This window comes from Dipodomys spectabilis, unplaced genomic scaffold, assembly GCF_019054845.1.
Source record: "Dipodomys spectabilis isolate Male_0828 unplaced genomic scaffold, ASM1905484v1 ptg000552l, whole genome shotgun sequence".
Classification (NCBI taxonomy): Eukaryota; Metazoa; Chordata; class Mammalia; order Rodentia; family Heteromyidae; genus Dipodomys; species Dipodomys spectabilis.
In genome coordinates, this window is record NW_024871229.1 from 470,903 (window position 1) to 484,440 (window position 13,538).

At 52.4% G+C, this 13,538-nt stretch overlaps 1 protein-coding gene across 1 annotated transcript; it reads right to left on the reverse strand.

The window, feature by feature from the left end:
- Positions 1 to 186: 186 nt before the first annotated feature.
- Vps33b (VPS33B late endosome and lysosome associated) lies at positions 187 to 13,538 on the reverse strand. Its single transcript, XM_042670460.1, has 23 exons — positions 13,394 to 13,538; positions 12,130 to 12,210; positions 11,517 to 11,578; positions 9,517 to 9,566; positions 9,146 to 9,213; positions 8,444 to 8,489; positions 6,731 to 6,825; positions 6,333 to 6,437; positions 5,619 to 5,715; positions 5,387 to 5,464; positions 5,192 to 5,265; positions 4,917 to 5,003; positions 4,678 to 4,768; positions 4,449 to 4,523; positions 4,126 to 4,190; positions 3,955 to 4,009; positions 2,420 to 2,466; positions 2,214 to 2,346; positions 1,677 to 1,750; positions 1,113 to 1,214; positions 926 to 1,001; positions 728 to 844; positions 187 to 509 (listed from the first exon to the last, which is right to left on the reverse strand). The coding sequence occupies exons 1-23, from the start codon at positions 13,487 to 13,489 to the stop codon at positions 430 to 432; spliced, it is 1,854 nt and encodes a 617-aa protein (XP_042526394.1). The 5' UTR covers positions 13,490 to 13,538; the 3' UTR covers positions 187 to 429.

Genomic DNA, 13,538 nt, shown 5'->3' on the forward strand with positions numbered 1-13,538 from the left:
CCAGAGAGACTGAGTTGTCAGAAAAGGCCTAAGAAGTGTCCACTAATAACTGCGGTTGTATCTCATAATCCCGGGAAGATTAAGGTGGGGAAGGCAGTCAATGAGAGCAATGAGCAATGAGGAGCCTCACAGGAACCCAGCGGTCGCGGGCATCTCTGGTGAAGAGCACATCCAGAGCCTGACAGATGTCGCCTACAGAGTCTTTATTTACAGTGACGCTTGAGCAGGGTTTACCAAGGGACTCCTCTTCCCCCAATCTTAGCAGCATGGCCTGTATTTCACAGACAAAAGGAAGAACACCCCAGGGGAGGTTGTGACCTCTCCTTAGATCTCCCAAGTCTCCGTAAGTCCCATAAGTCCCATGGTGCTCCGCTCCGGGCAGGTGTGGCAGCGGGGCGCCGGCGCCAGGCAGCATGGCCTGGCAAGCCTTCAGGCTCTCACCTCACTCATGGCCTCCATAAGGCGAGCACTGTTGGTGACAGCTGTGGTCAGGAAAAGGAACCTGTACCCTGAGGAGCCAAGAGGAGTGGGAAAAGTGACCAAGAGCAGGTGCACGGGCCCCTCCAAACCCAGTGCCTGCAGCTCACAGCACCGGCGCACAGACACGTTACTGCTAGGCCCTGAGTACCCCAGCTCGCCAGGCTCGGGGGCTCCCTGCTGGCAACACTGTGAGGCAGAAGGAAAGCCTTCCAGTGTGGGGGGGCCTGCAGCCACCTCGTGTTCTTACCCTTCTCTCTGCCCAGGAACCGCAGGGCTGAGATCTCAGAGAACGTGCAGCCACCCAGGAACACCACCAAGATGAGGCGCAGGGACTCGCTGGAAGCCTTGTCTTCCTTGGCCATGTCTGAGCAGGGAAGATTCCACGTTCACTGACACAGAGCTAGGTGATGCATCCTGCCCAGCCCCGGCCGGCAATGCCACCCACCTGTGAACGCAAACTCGCCGCAGTTAAGCAGTCGCACCACCTCCTCCAGCCCCTGCCAGCTCCGCCGCTCCAGCACCTGGGAAGGCGGGAACGCTGGCTCAGGTCTGCCGCCGGCCAGGCCAGCAGGCTGTGGTCAGTGTTAGCACGGGTCAGGGGCCGAGGGTGCAGGAGCAAACGTTATTCCTACCTGCTCGATGATCCGGCAGCTCAGGGGCACGTAGGCACCACTGAAGACGTACGCCATGTCCCGGGGCACTTTCAGGTCATACTCCCCGTCCACGCGAGGGATCTGGAGGCGGAGGTACAACATTAGCCAAGTGACGCTCAGCTCTCCAACTCCTCAGAGGGTGGGGTATGAACAAAAGCAGTACAAACTATAGTTCTTATTCCAACAAGGAGAACATGGGACGGTGCTGGAAAAAGGCATCCGTAACCAAGATGGCCGCTTGTGTTCAATTCCCCAGTACCCCAAATGTGCATCTGCCCCCCACTGTGATGCTCTGAGAAGGAGGGGGAGGTCTCTTCCAGTCCCTCCAGGGCGCATAGAAGCCCATACTTCCAATCCTCTGGAGTTTGGCAGGTACTTGCTACTGTGTATCTTTGTTCTTACTGTTCAACTGAACTCATGTTACAAGTCCACCAAACAAGGAATTCTCCTACCAATACAACACCACAAAGGTCTACTTATTCCGGAGGAATGAATTAGGAGAGGAATGACCTGTAGCCGCCCCTACAGCCCTGCTCCACATACCAAATTCAGCTTCTTGCTGATGGCGCGGAAGTTGCTCCTCTTGGCCAGGGAACTGAAGGCGTCGGTAATCTTTCCTGGGAACGAGAGCAGCGCTAGGAACTGTGTGAGGTGCAGCGATGTGTGGTGTCGCGGAAGCCACCCGGTTAGGACAAGACAGCCCGGCGGAAGCTGCTCGCCTCCTCCCACTCCCCACTCCCCTCCCGTCTGGCGGTCTCATCTGCCTACCACGTGCAGTCTACAGGATGATACAGGACGACCCAAGTTTCTGGGTTAAACAACGGACCTTTGCAGTCCAACGGACCTGACTAACTGAACTGAGGGACTTTGGCCAAGCCATTTAATTTCTGCCAGCCTCAGTTTCCTCATCTGTGAAAGGAGGAAAGAGAAAACTCGCCTCACCGAGTCTCCGTGAGGATTAAATGAGAATGTGCGTGCGGTGAGCGCGCGCTAAGTGGCTGTCCTCACACCAGCGCTCTGCCTGTGTGGGACAGGACAAGCTCCCAGGGGAGGGGCGGCACCCCTGCGCTCCCTGCTCACCGGCGGCCTTGTCGGTCACGAGCTTGCTCACTTTGCTCTCCACGGCCGTGAGCGCGTCCCCTGGGGCCTGCTCTGTCAGGAGCCCAGCTCGCCGCAGGTTGGAGAAGGTCAGCAGGTGTTCGGGGCCATAGCTCTGAAGGAAATGCAAGTCAGCTCCGTGAATGCAGCCGGAGTCCGGCAGGGCTGGTGATTCAGTGCATGCTTACCTGCATGTACTGGGTTTTCAGAGATCGGTAATCCTTGGGAATCAAACCTGATGGTGAGGAAAACAAAGGAATAAACAGTTTAGAGAAAGAAGAAAATGACCAGGCAGGTGGTTTGCGCCTGTCATCCCAGATACTCAGAAGGCTGAGAGCTTGAGGACCACAGTTCTTGGCCAGGTAAGCCAGAAAAGTCTACAAGACTCCATAACCAAAATAACCAACAAAAAGCCAGACTGAAGGCATGGCTCAAGTATAGATGCCAGCCTAGCTAGCAAGCCACGTTGAGAATGCACAAACCCCAAGTTCAAACATTGGTACTGGCCACAAAACATATACAGAATAAGCGAAACACAAAAACTTGTTGAAATTGTTCTGGAAAGGAGGGAAGAGAGAGTGAGAGAGGGGATGAGACTGATGGGGATTCATTGTAAACGTGTGGAAAATAAGCGATGAAATTCCCCTCCGTAAGCTAATACAAAAAAATAAAAATAAAAATAGAATAAAGCTGGGCACCAGGGGCTCACACCTGTAATCCTAGCTAATCCTAGCTACTCGGTAGACAAAGCTCTGAAGATGGAGGTACAAAACCAGTCCTGGCAGGAAAATCTTTTTCCCCTGCCAGTCCTGGGACTTGAACTCAGGAATGAGCTTCTTTGTGCTCCTTGTGCTCAGGGCTAGCACTCTACCACTTGAGCAATAGCATCACTTCTAGCTTTTTCTGGGTAGTTTATTGGAGGTAAGCACCTCACAGACTTTCCTTCCAAGGCTGGCTTTGAATCACGATCCTCAGTTCTCAGCCTCCTGAATAGCTAGGATTATTAGTGCCTGGCTATAACAATTTTAAAAAATTGAAAAAAAGAGGGGCTGGGAAGGTGGCTCAAGTGGTAGAGCGCTAGCCTTGAGTTGAAGAGCTGAGGGACAGCGCCTAGGCCCAGAGTTCAGGCCCACGACCGGACCCCCCAAAAAAAAAAAAAAAAATTGAAAAAAAGAATAGTGACCAGTTGTCAGAATAACAGTAAAGGTGGCTCAGTGGTAGAGCGCTTGCCTTCCATGCATAAGGCCCTGGGTTCAATTCCTCAGCATCACATAAGCAGAAAAAGCCAGAAGTGGTGCTGTGGCTCAAGTGGTAGAGCGCTCGCCTTGAGCTGAAGAGCTGAGGGACAGCGCCCAGGCCCAAAGTTCAGGCCCCACAACCGACAACAACAACAAAAAGAACAGTAAAATAAGCTACCATGAAAGAGTGAGCAATGTGTACGTTAACGCCAGTGCCATCAGCTGGGTGTCTCCTTAACCTCGATGAAAACACGAGTTTAGACAGGATGTCGAGATATACCACTTGGCTCAGTGCCTATGCACTCCTACATCGCATCCGCTGTTCTAGGGAGACCTGGAAGTGATCTTTTTGTAGGCTGGGTCAATAAATGACCCAGCTGGTACTTCACCCCAATAAAAACCACTCTATATTAAAGGAAAAAGCGCCCATGAACAAGGAATGCAGGTGTCTGTCATTCGCAGCCCTCCCGTCCCTGGGTGCTCACCGTTCTCCGTGATGGACAAAAGGCACATGAGGCGAAGGCTCTCTATAGGTGACACCTGCAAGGAAGGAAGGGTTGGGAGGACCAAAGGCGAGTAACTCACCGGCTCTCTTCTTTGTAAACCCCACACCTCGCCTGGGCGGCCCGTGCCGGGCGGCGGCCCCGCCTGCTCACCTGCCGGTCGATGTGCTCTTCTATGTAGTTGGTGCTCTCCCGGATGTTGAACCCCTCTAGCAGTGCTGCGAGAAACCAGAGGCGAGCCTGTTATGGGAGAGCAGCTAAACGACTGCACCCACATGCTAACAAATAGGTGTGTCTCCCATCTCTTTCTCCATCTTTGGGGTAGTTAAGGGACCCAGGACTTCTAGCAGGAACCAGCAACTGCACACAGCCAGCAAGAGCTGGAAAAAGCCAGAGAACATATTTTCAGCAGGCCTGGGGCTGGGAGCCCGGGGTGGGAACGGGAGGCACAGCTGAGCGGGGCTCCTGCAACTGACCGTGCTCAGTCTTGATGAGCTCCTGGAAGTCCTGCTTGGTTTTCTTCTTCATGATGGATTCGCAGGCCCCAATATCTGCAGACAGGGCAGGAAGGGAAGTGACATGCTCCTGGTTCTGGAAAGGTCCCCTTTACGGGCCAGAAGAAACACCCAGAAGCGTGTCTTTGCTTTATCAGGAGAGCACGGGGCTCTCCGGGGCAGCACTCCCCTCGCCCCAGGCTGGACCTACGGAGGCTCAGCAGGCGGTGCTCCTGCTTCAGTCCCTTGAGCTCCTGAGACACGAAGTTCTTCATCTGCTTTATGTCCATGCCTCTCCGGCGCTGTGGGGACACCGCATAAGGTCAGCACCCCGAGAAGCCATCCGTCCCCCTCAGTTGCCACCCATCCATGAGCAGACGCAGCTGCCTGTCATGGTACTGGAAGGGAGTACTGAGGCCAGGAGGCAGGGGGAAGGGTGTGGAGCCTTACGTCATACTGGGCCTGCAGGTTCCGGGCCTTCTGGCTCAGGAAGCCAAAGACATTGGAGAAGTGTTCGTTACGAATCTCACTGAACACCTGCAGGAGAACAAGGCTGGAAGCATTCATTACCTGTCTGTCCCCAGCCTGTCCCTGCTGGAGGCTGAGAAGAAGCCAGGAGAGAGCGCTTGGCAGTGCCAGCAGAGGTGGAAGGACAGTCGAGCTGGTAACAGGAAGTGGGTTCAAGGACACCCACCATCACGGGTGGGAAGCCCTCTCCAGCTCACCTTGTCTTCTGCATTGAGGAGCACCTTCAGGCTCTTGTCACAGGACGTGACTTCTGGGCCAAAGTCCACGCTCCCTTTGAGGGCAAAGGGGACAGCTGTGAGGATCTCCACAAAGGCCTGGTCCTACTTTCTGCACTGCGGTCCAGGCCCTGGCACCGAGGCGGGTGCCCGGATGTGGAAGATGGCGGCACTCACCACACTTGATGCGGAAGGTGTCATCCACCAGGCCCTCATAGACAACTTGGGAGCAAAGCGCTGTCACAAAGTCCATGTCTGAAACCGAGACCCCAGCCATGAAGGTCCCCAGTGTCCCCCCCCGCCAGGCACCCACACTTCTGGTCAGCGTCAGGAGCCTGTGTGGTCTCTACTTTCCTATGCCCATGTCTCCCAGGGCCCGAGGGTGAGAGGAGAGCTGGGCATCGCTCACCTCTATCCAGGAGAAAGATATGCCCAATCTCTGGTCTTCGGCCTTTTGCTTCGCTGTCCTCCTCTTCCTCCAGTTTCCTCCATAGTTCATATGACATCTGCAAGAGCCCAGGATAGCTTAGCTCTACGTCCAGACCCCTACTGTGGCCCCAGCTGCAGAAGGCAACACTCGGCCCGTGGTGCTTCATCTGGCCCCAAAGAATGGAGTCCGTGTGAACAACATGAACTTCTGCTCCCATCTGCTGCTCTCCTCTGACCCGGACAGTAACCAGTCCAGGAAGTGACCCAGGGGACCTGGCTCTTGCCTCTTTGCTAGCCACACCAGTTCTACTCTGGGGAACTACCCCGGCATGTGAAAGCAAGGCGAAAACAGGCTTCAGCCCATCACAGCTGCCCTTGGACAGGCCACGCTGGGTAAAAGACAGGAAGCCGGGTGCCAGTGGCTCATGCCTGTCGTCCTAGCTACTCAGGAAGCTGAGATCGGAGGATTGTGGTTCAAAGCCAGCCTGGGCAGAAAAGTCTGCGAGACTCCTATCTCCAGTAAACTACTCAGAAAAGGCTGGACGTGGTGCTGTGGCTCAAGTGGTACAGTGCTAGTCTTGAGTGAAAAAGCTCAGGGACAGCATCTAGACCCTCAGCACAAGCCCCATAATGAGCAAAACAAAAGCAAAACAGGGGAATCAAACTTTGAGGACAGCTCTGGGAGCACTCTTACCTTGGCACATCTACCAATCCCGTAGCAATTGGGAAAGGGTCCGTAGAGAGTGCTGAGAAGGTGTAAGGCCTGAGCCACTGTGTTGATCCAACGCTGGTCCCCTTCCTGCAGGGACCATAAAGATCAGGATCAACCCCACCCCCACTGGAGAATGGTCAGCCCTAGCAGCCTGGAGAGGAGCAGTGGAGTCTGGGGGACACTGGCCAGAGTTCCTCCTAATGGAGCTAAAGGCCGCCCTATGCAAATCAGTCTAGCCTTCAATCCTCACATCCCTTCAGTGATCACCATCCCTTATGGTAAGCCAGACTTGGACAGAGGTTGAGCCGTTGTTTCTAGCCCACTGGAGCCCAGCATGGTTCCTCTCCCGGACACCGAGCCACACCGGGGCCCGTGCTCACCAGGAAGTAGTCCCTGAAGAACTCTGGCAGCTCCATGCTCAGCAGGTCCGTGTCAAGAGGCAGCAAAGAAAAGGCCCACTCGTCACAGCTCACGTCTGCAGCAACAGAGTGAGTCAGCCTCCAGACAAGGCCCTCGGCAATGCGCTGAGCGAAGACCCACCCCAGTGGAGGGCTTGCTGCAGATCCGGTTCAGCGCTTAGCACCCAACTCATTAAAGAAACAAGTTGGGCACTGGTGGTTCTAGTCTCTAATCTTAGCTCCTCAGGGGGCTGAGATCTGGAGGGTCATGGTTCTAAGCCAGCTAGGGCAAAAAAAGTTCACTAGATTCCATCACCAAGAAACGAACACAAAGCCAGGTTAGATGCATGACTCAAGTGGTAGAGTACCACTAAGCAAGCATGAGGCCCTGAATTAAAACCCCATCAGCAAACAATTTTTAAAATTTAAAAAACGTGCCCTTCTTTGCTGTCTGGTAATGAAAAGTGCGTAAAGGGGCTGGGAAGGTGGCTCAGTGGTAGAGTGCTTGCCTTGCATGCATGAGGCCCTGGCCTCAATTCCTCAGCACCACAAGCCGGGGAAAAAAAAAGCTGGAAGTGGCGCTGTGGCTCAAGTGGTAGAGCACTAGCCTTGAGCTGAAGAGCTGAGGGACTGCACCCAGGCCCAGAGTTCAGGCCCCACGACCGGACCCAAAAGAAAAAAAAAAGAAAAAAGGAAGTGCGTAAAGTGGGGCACCAGTGGTTTGTGCCTGACATCCTCGCTACTCAGGAGGCTGAGATGTGAGGATCGCAGTTCAAAGCCAGCCCAGGTGCCTGGCCAGTCTATGAGTCACTTATTTCCAATGGGCTACCAGAAAACCAGAAGTGGTGCTGTGGCTCAAAGCAGTAGTGCGCTAGCCTTGAGCGAAAACATTTAGAGACAGTGCCCAGGCCCTGAGTTCAAGCCTTACAACTGACCAAAAGGAAAAAAAAGTGTGTACAATGCAGGGTGGCACGTGGAGGGTTTGCACTGGAGGCTCAGCACAGGGCTGGGGAAACACTCCCTCAGTCTTCAGCAAGTACTTACTGCAATCTCCCACACACAGGGCTGGCCGGTGGGAGACAGCAGCGTGCAGAGTGGGCCTGCTCTGCCTTCTGGAGCTTCCAACCTCTTGCAGTAAGTATGCAGCACACCAATTACAACAAAATACTTAATGACGTGTGCTCCAAAGAAGTAAACCAGCCAGCCAGCCCTGGCTGGAGAGCTGTTAAGAGTTCACGTTTAGCAAACCTGAGGCCCTGGGTTCAATCTCCAGCACAAAAGAAAAAGAAAACAGACAGCCCAGAGCACAACTGACAGGGCTCTAACCACATCCGAGGGTAAAGGAAAGCCTTCCCTTAAAAGGTGACAAATGCGCTTGGAATTGGAGCTATGGTTGGGGGCAGAGTTGAAGGGTGAGGAACACTCCACTGCAGGAAGCACACATTCAAAGACCTGGGGGTCAATTTGTCCTGAGGGAGCTCCTGGAAGGCAGGGTCAGGCGAGGACAGCATGGAGCAGTCCTACTCCTGGCTGAGGTCCTACGCCTACGCCCATCCTCTCCCAGGGCTTCTCCTCCCACCTCCTCCTGGGAGACCACCAGGAAGAGCAGAAGGAGCAGCTGGGATGTGGGGCTGTAATTCTTCCCTCCGTCCTCCCCTTCCTCCTCCCTTTCCACTCACGTTCATCCCCTCTCACCTCCATAGATTCCCTCTTCCTCCAGCACCATCTCACAAGCGTAAAACTAGAAGACAAAAGGAAATTGATCAGTAACTACTTTTTTTCCTGCTTTTTTTCTTTTTGTGGTACTGGTGATTACACTTAGGGCCTACTAATAGGCAAGTCCTGTATCTGTGAACTACATACCCAGCCCTTTGTAAATTTAAGACAAGCCTTCACTAAACTGTCCTTCACACTTATATCTCCGACTCCTCAGTAGCTAACATTACTGGAACTACATAGATTGTCCAGCAATAAAACCACATAGCTACAGCCATCTAATTTTTGACAAAAGAGCCAAAATCATACTGGAAAAAAGATAGTCTCTTCACCAAATGGTGCTAGAAAAAGTGGTTATCCACTTGTTAGAGACTGGAGCTAGACCTCTTATTTCTCACCCTGAACAAAAACCAATTCCAAATATATCCAGGAACTGCACGAAAGACCTGGGAGTTCCAGCTGACTACAGGACAATGCAGGGGAGCCCCGAAAGTTGAGTGTTTTATCAGGACTCCAAGGGTTCAGAGGGTGGGAGTGAGAACTGGCTAATGGAACGGGGCACCAGCCGCTCACACCTATAATCCTAGCTGCTCAGCAGGCTCTAAACAATAACGCGGGAAGGAAAGCTGTGGCTGTGACTCAAGTGGTAGTGCCACAAGGAATAAAGGAAACGGATCTCACCTTCTGAGGGCTGAAGATCACTTTGTATTTTCGAATTCGGCCAGCCAATTTGTCAGCATTAACAAGACCTATAGAGAAAAGGAACACAGCCCGGCAGGCCAAGGATACCTGTTAGACACAAAGAAGAAGGAAATACCCTCTACAGGTGCTAGGCCACTGGCACTGTCAATCTGGTTTTGTGGGACACGGTTTGCCATGTGCTATACGGCTTCTAACTCACAACCCTTCTTCCTCCCAGGTACTGGAATTATACATGTGCCTAACTACGCCTGGCAACACTTTTCTACTAAAGGGTCCTCATGGCCAAGACCCTTCCACCTCCCCCACCGTCTTCTAGATGTTGGTGATACGCAGCACCACGCTGTACTCACTGGCAATGTAGCGCATATTCTTGATACGGGGTCTGACCAAGAAGCACAATCTAAGGGAGAGAAAGAAGGAAAGAGCGGTGATGAGGACTCATGGGGCTGGTGACAGCAGCTCAGAGGAAACTAAACCATCCCAATTTGTTCACCACTGACTTCTTTCTCCTTGGTGGTACTGGGGACTCACACTTGCTAGGCAGTTACTCTACCACCTGACTGCCTCTACCAAAGCACTTTTACTGTTGGCTAGTTTTCTGAGATATGGCTGGCCTTTGGTCTTCTTCTTTGTGCTTCCCCAATGGCTGGTATGACAAGCACATGTCACCAAGCCCAGGTAGTGATTAAGGGGGGAGTCTCATCAACTCTTTTTGCACAACTAGCACTGAACTGTGATTCCCAGATCTTTGCCTCCCAAGTAGCTAGGATTATAAGCTTGAGTCAATGCATCTAGACCATTTGCCTTTTCTCAAAGGACCTGAACTTTTACCCTAAAAAAATTAATGCTAACTCTTTTGACCTACCAGGTCCCAACCACAAAAAATACCTTTCAATTCAAGTCCCTTTTTTGTTTTTTTGGTCGGTCATGGGGCTTGAACTCTGGGCTTGGGTGCTATCCTTCAGCAGTTCAGCTCAAGGCTACCGCTCTACCGCTTGAGCCACAGCACCACTTCCAGTTTTCTGGTGGTTTCTTGAAGAGTCTCACGGACTTTCCTGCCGGGGCTGACTTTGAACCGTGATCCTCAGATCTCAGCCTCCAAATAGCTAGGATTACAGGCCTGAGCCCCGGGTGCCTGGCTAATTCAAGTCCCTTTATTAGAAACCCAGAGGTTTCTTTTCATAAAATACTTTCCAATTCAATGGATTAAAAACACACACACACACACACACACACACACACACACACACACACACACACTAGCCAGGGCACCTGTGGCTCACGCCTATAATCCCAGCTATTCAGGAGGCTAACATCTGAGGATCACGGTTCAAAGCCAGCCCGGGCAGAAAAGTCCATGAGACTCTTATCTCCAATAAACCACTAGAAAACCAGAAGTGGTGCTGTGGCTCAAGCAGTAGAGTATTCGCCTTGAGCTGAAGGGCGCAGGGACAGCGCCCAAGCCCAGAGTTCAAGCCCCATGACTGACCCAAAAAAAAAAAAAAAAATTACACTCAACCTGGGCAGGTGTGGCTCATATGTGTAATCTTAGCTCAGATCTCAGTGGAGATCCATTTCAGGCAAACCATTCAAGAGATTCTTATCTCCAATTAGCAAGTAAAAATCTGGAACTGGAGTTGTGGCTCAAGTAGTTCAAGCATTAGCCCAACAGGAGGTTAAGAGCTTCAGAGGCTAGAGTTCTTGTCTTATTACTGATACCAAGGGGGAAAAAAATCTCTCTCTCTCTCTCTCACACACACACACACACACACACACACACACACACACACACACACACACACACACACAGAGTCAAACAGGCCATTTATCAACAGGAGGTCAGCATCGTTTTTTTTGGTCCTTTGTGGGACTTGAATTCGAGGCCTGGGAGCTGTCCTTGAGCTTTTCAGATGAAGACTGGTGTTCTTCCACTTTGAGCCACAGCTCCACTTCTGGTTTTCTGGTGGTTAATTAGAGCTAAGAGTCTCACTGATTTTTCTGCCTGGGGTTGGCTTTGAACCACAATACTCAGATCTCAGCCTCCTGAATAACTAGGATTATAGGTGTGAACCACTGGTGCCTGGCTCAGTGAAAAATTCTTTATATTCATGTATGAAAATAGAACAGTGGAATCTGTGGAAATTGTTTTGAGAAAAAAGGGAAGTGGGATTAAAAAAAAAAAGAGTAATGGAAGAGTCATTCTGAGCTCAAACAACGGTGCAGGCACAAAATTGTAGAAGTTCAAGAAAGAAGTGAACCACACCACCCGCCAGAGTCAGACCCTGACGCCTGATCTCAGCCAGGGCCTGCCTCCAGCTCAGAGGCCAAACAGACTCTCCCAGATACTCACTGTTCACTGGAGCTGAGGGCTGGCTTGCTCTCCACCTTATACAGCTTGTCTACCTCATGTTGCTACAGAAAGAATCCAAAAAACAGTGGACAAGAGGTCATTAAAGGTACAAAGCAGCTGGGCGCCGGTGGCTCAGGCCTGTAATCCTAGCTACTCAGGAGGCTCTTATCTCCAATAAACCACTAGAAAACCAGAAGTGGCGCTGTGGCTCAAGCGGTAGAGTGCTCGCCTTGAGCTGAAGAGCTGAGGGATCGTGCCCAAGCCCAGAGTTTAAGCCCCATGACTGATTAAAAAAAAAAAAGGCACAAAGCATGAAACAAAGATGGGAGACTTCTGAAGGACCCCCCTTCTTATGCTACCTTATGGAATCAAACTGCTCCCTAACAATGATCCCTCAGGCCCAAACCTTCCTTGAGCTGTCAACAAGAAACCAAAGAGAAAACAAGGCAGACACATCACCAACACCATCACGATTCCCTCTGTCCACTCAACTAAAGTCACTATCTTTACCCCGAAAAGGTAATCATTCCTCATCAATCTGTGACACTCATCCCAAGAAAAACTGCTTGAAGAGCAAAGAGGAGCAAGAGTCCCCTGGAAAGAGGGGAGATACCTTCAGGATGGAGACATTGGCAATTCGATCCAAAGGGCTCATGAGATCTGCTTCAATGAACAAATCCTTTTTCCCAGGAAGCTGAAAAGACATAGTATGTTGGTCACTCACTCCTATATCACAAATGCCCCCTTGGCTGAGAATGTGTCTGGCCACCCGTTCCACAGGACCACATCTCTTGAGTTGGGAAGACACTGGATGGCATTTACCTCGGCTCATTTGTTATTCACCCATACTTGAAATGCCTATGTTGAAAAGTCACCTATCCTGGAAAGATACTTCATTTCCTTTCTCAGGGTAACTGTCAGTCTTCAGCTCGCTAGTGACCTTGATCTGCACGGTATCCTTCTTACCCTCTATCTCCTCCCTACTGCCTCCCAACAGCCCCAGGTCTCAAGAGGAACCAAGACAAAGACCACAGAACCACCTTGTACCCTGCAACTCCCTTAGGTAACTGTGACACGTTTTTTGTTGTTTTTTTTTCAAGTGGTATTTTTGTTCTAGTTATAAATGTAACACAGAGAAAATCCAGGGCAGGGCTGGGGATGTAGCTCAGTGGTAGAGCATGTGCTTTGCACTTGTGAGGCCTGGGTTCAAACCACACCCTCGCTCCCACACACCCCCACCCCCAGCGCTGCAAAACCGAAATGGAAGAGAAAAGCCAGGATAGTGCTTCCCCAAGCCCCCTCCCAGTCACCCAACACCAGAGTCCCTGCCAAGAACTAATGAGTTAAATCTGAGTCTTCTTTTACTACGACTTAAAGATCTGCCGTCACTTCATTCCTACTGCCACCAATTTAGTATGGGACTTTCCCCGAGCTGGCCTCCCCTTGCCCATCGACCCATCGCTGCCAGACTCATGGCGAATGGCGTCGGGTCTCAAATGGACGTGGGGGTTGGAATTTGCAGTGGCTGTCTACTGTGCGTGCGTAACTTTTCTAAGGGGTCCTCGGGCTGGAGCCTGGGAGCCTCGTCGACAAGCCTTCTACCGCTGAGCTACACGTAACTTTTCCTCTTCCCACGTCTCCGTTCAGGCCCTGTCCCTCCGCATTCCCCCGCTGTGCTCCTCCGCGCCCATCCGCCACCATCACGCTTGCTGGTTCCCCCGGGGGAACCTCGTTTATCCTTCGCACTCCCGCTCCGGGGAGCGCCCCGATCGCGGCCGCCGGGCCGGGAGCCGGGGCCCGGGCCGCCTCCTTCCCTCCCGCTGCGGGTCGGCCAGGCCTCGGTGCGCGGCCTCGGGCGCGGGGCGGCGCCGACCGACCTGCTCCAGCAGGTAGATGAGCTGGTCGCGCGCCAGCCTCTTGAGCATGGAGAAGTCCGGCAGCTCCGGGGCGTCGGGGCGGTGGGGGAAGGCCATGGACGCGCCGGCCTGGGCCTCCGTGCGCGGAGGGAGAGGCGCGGGCGGC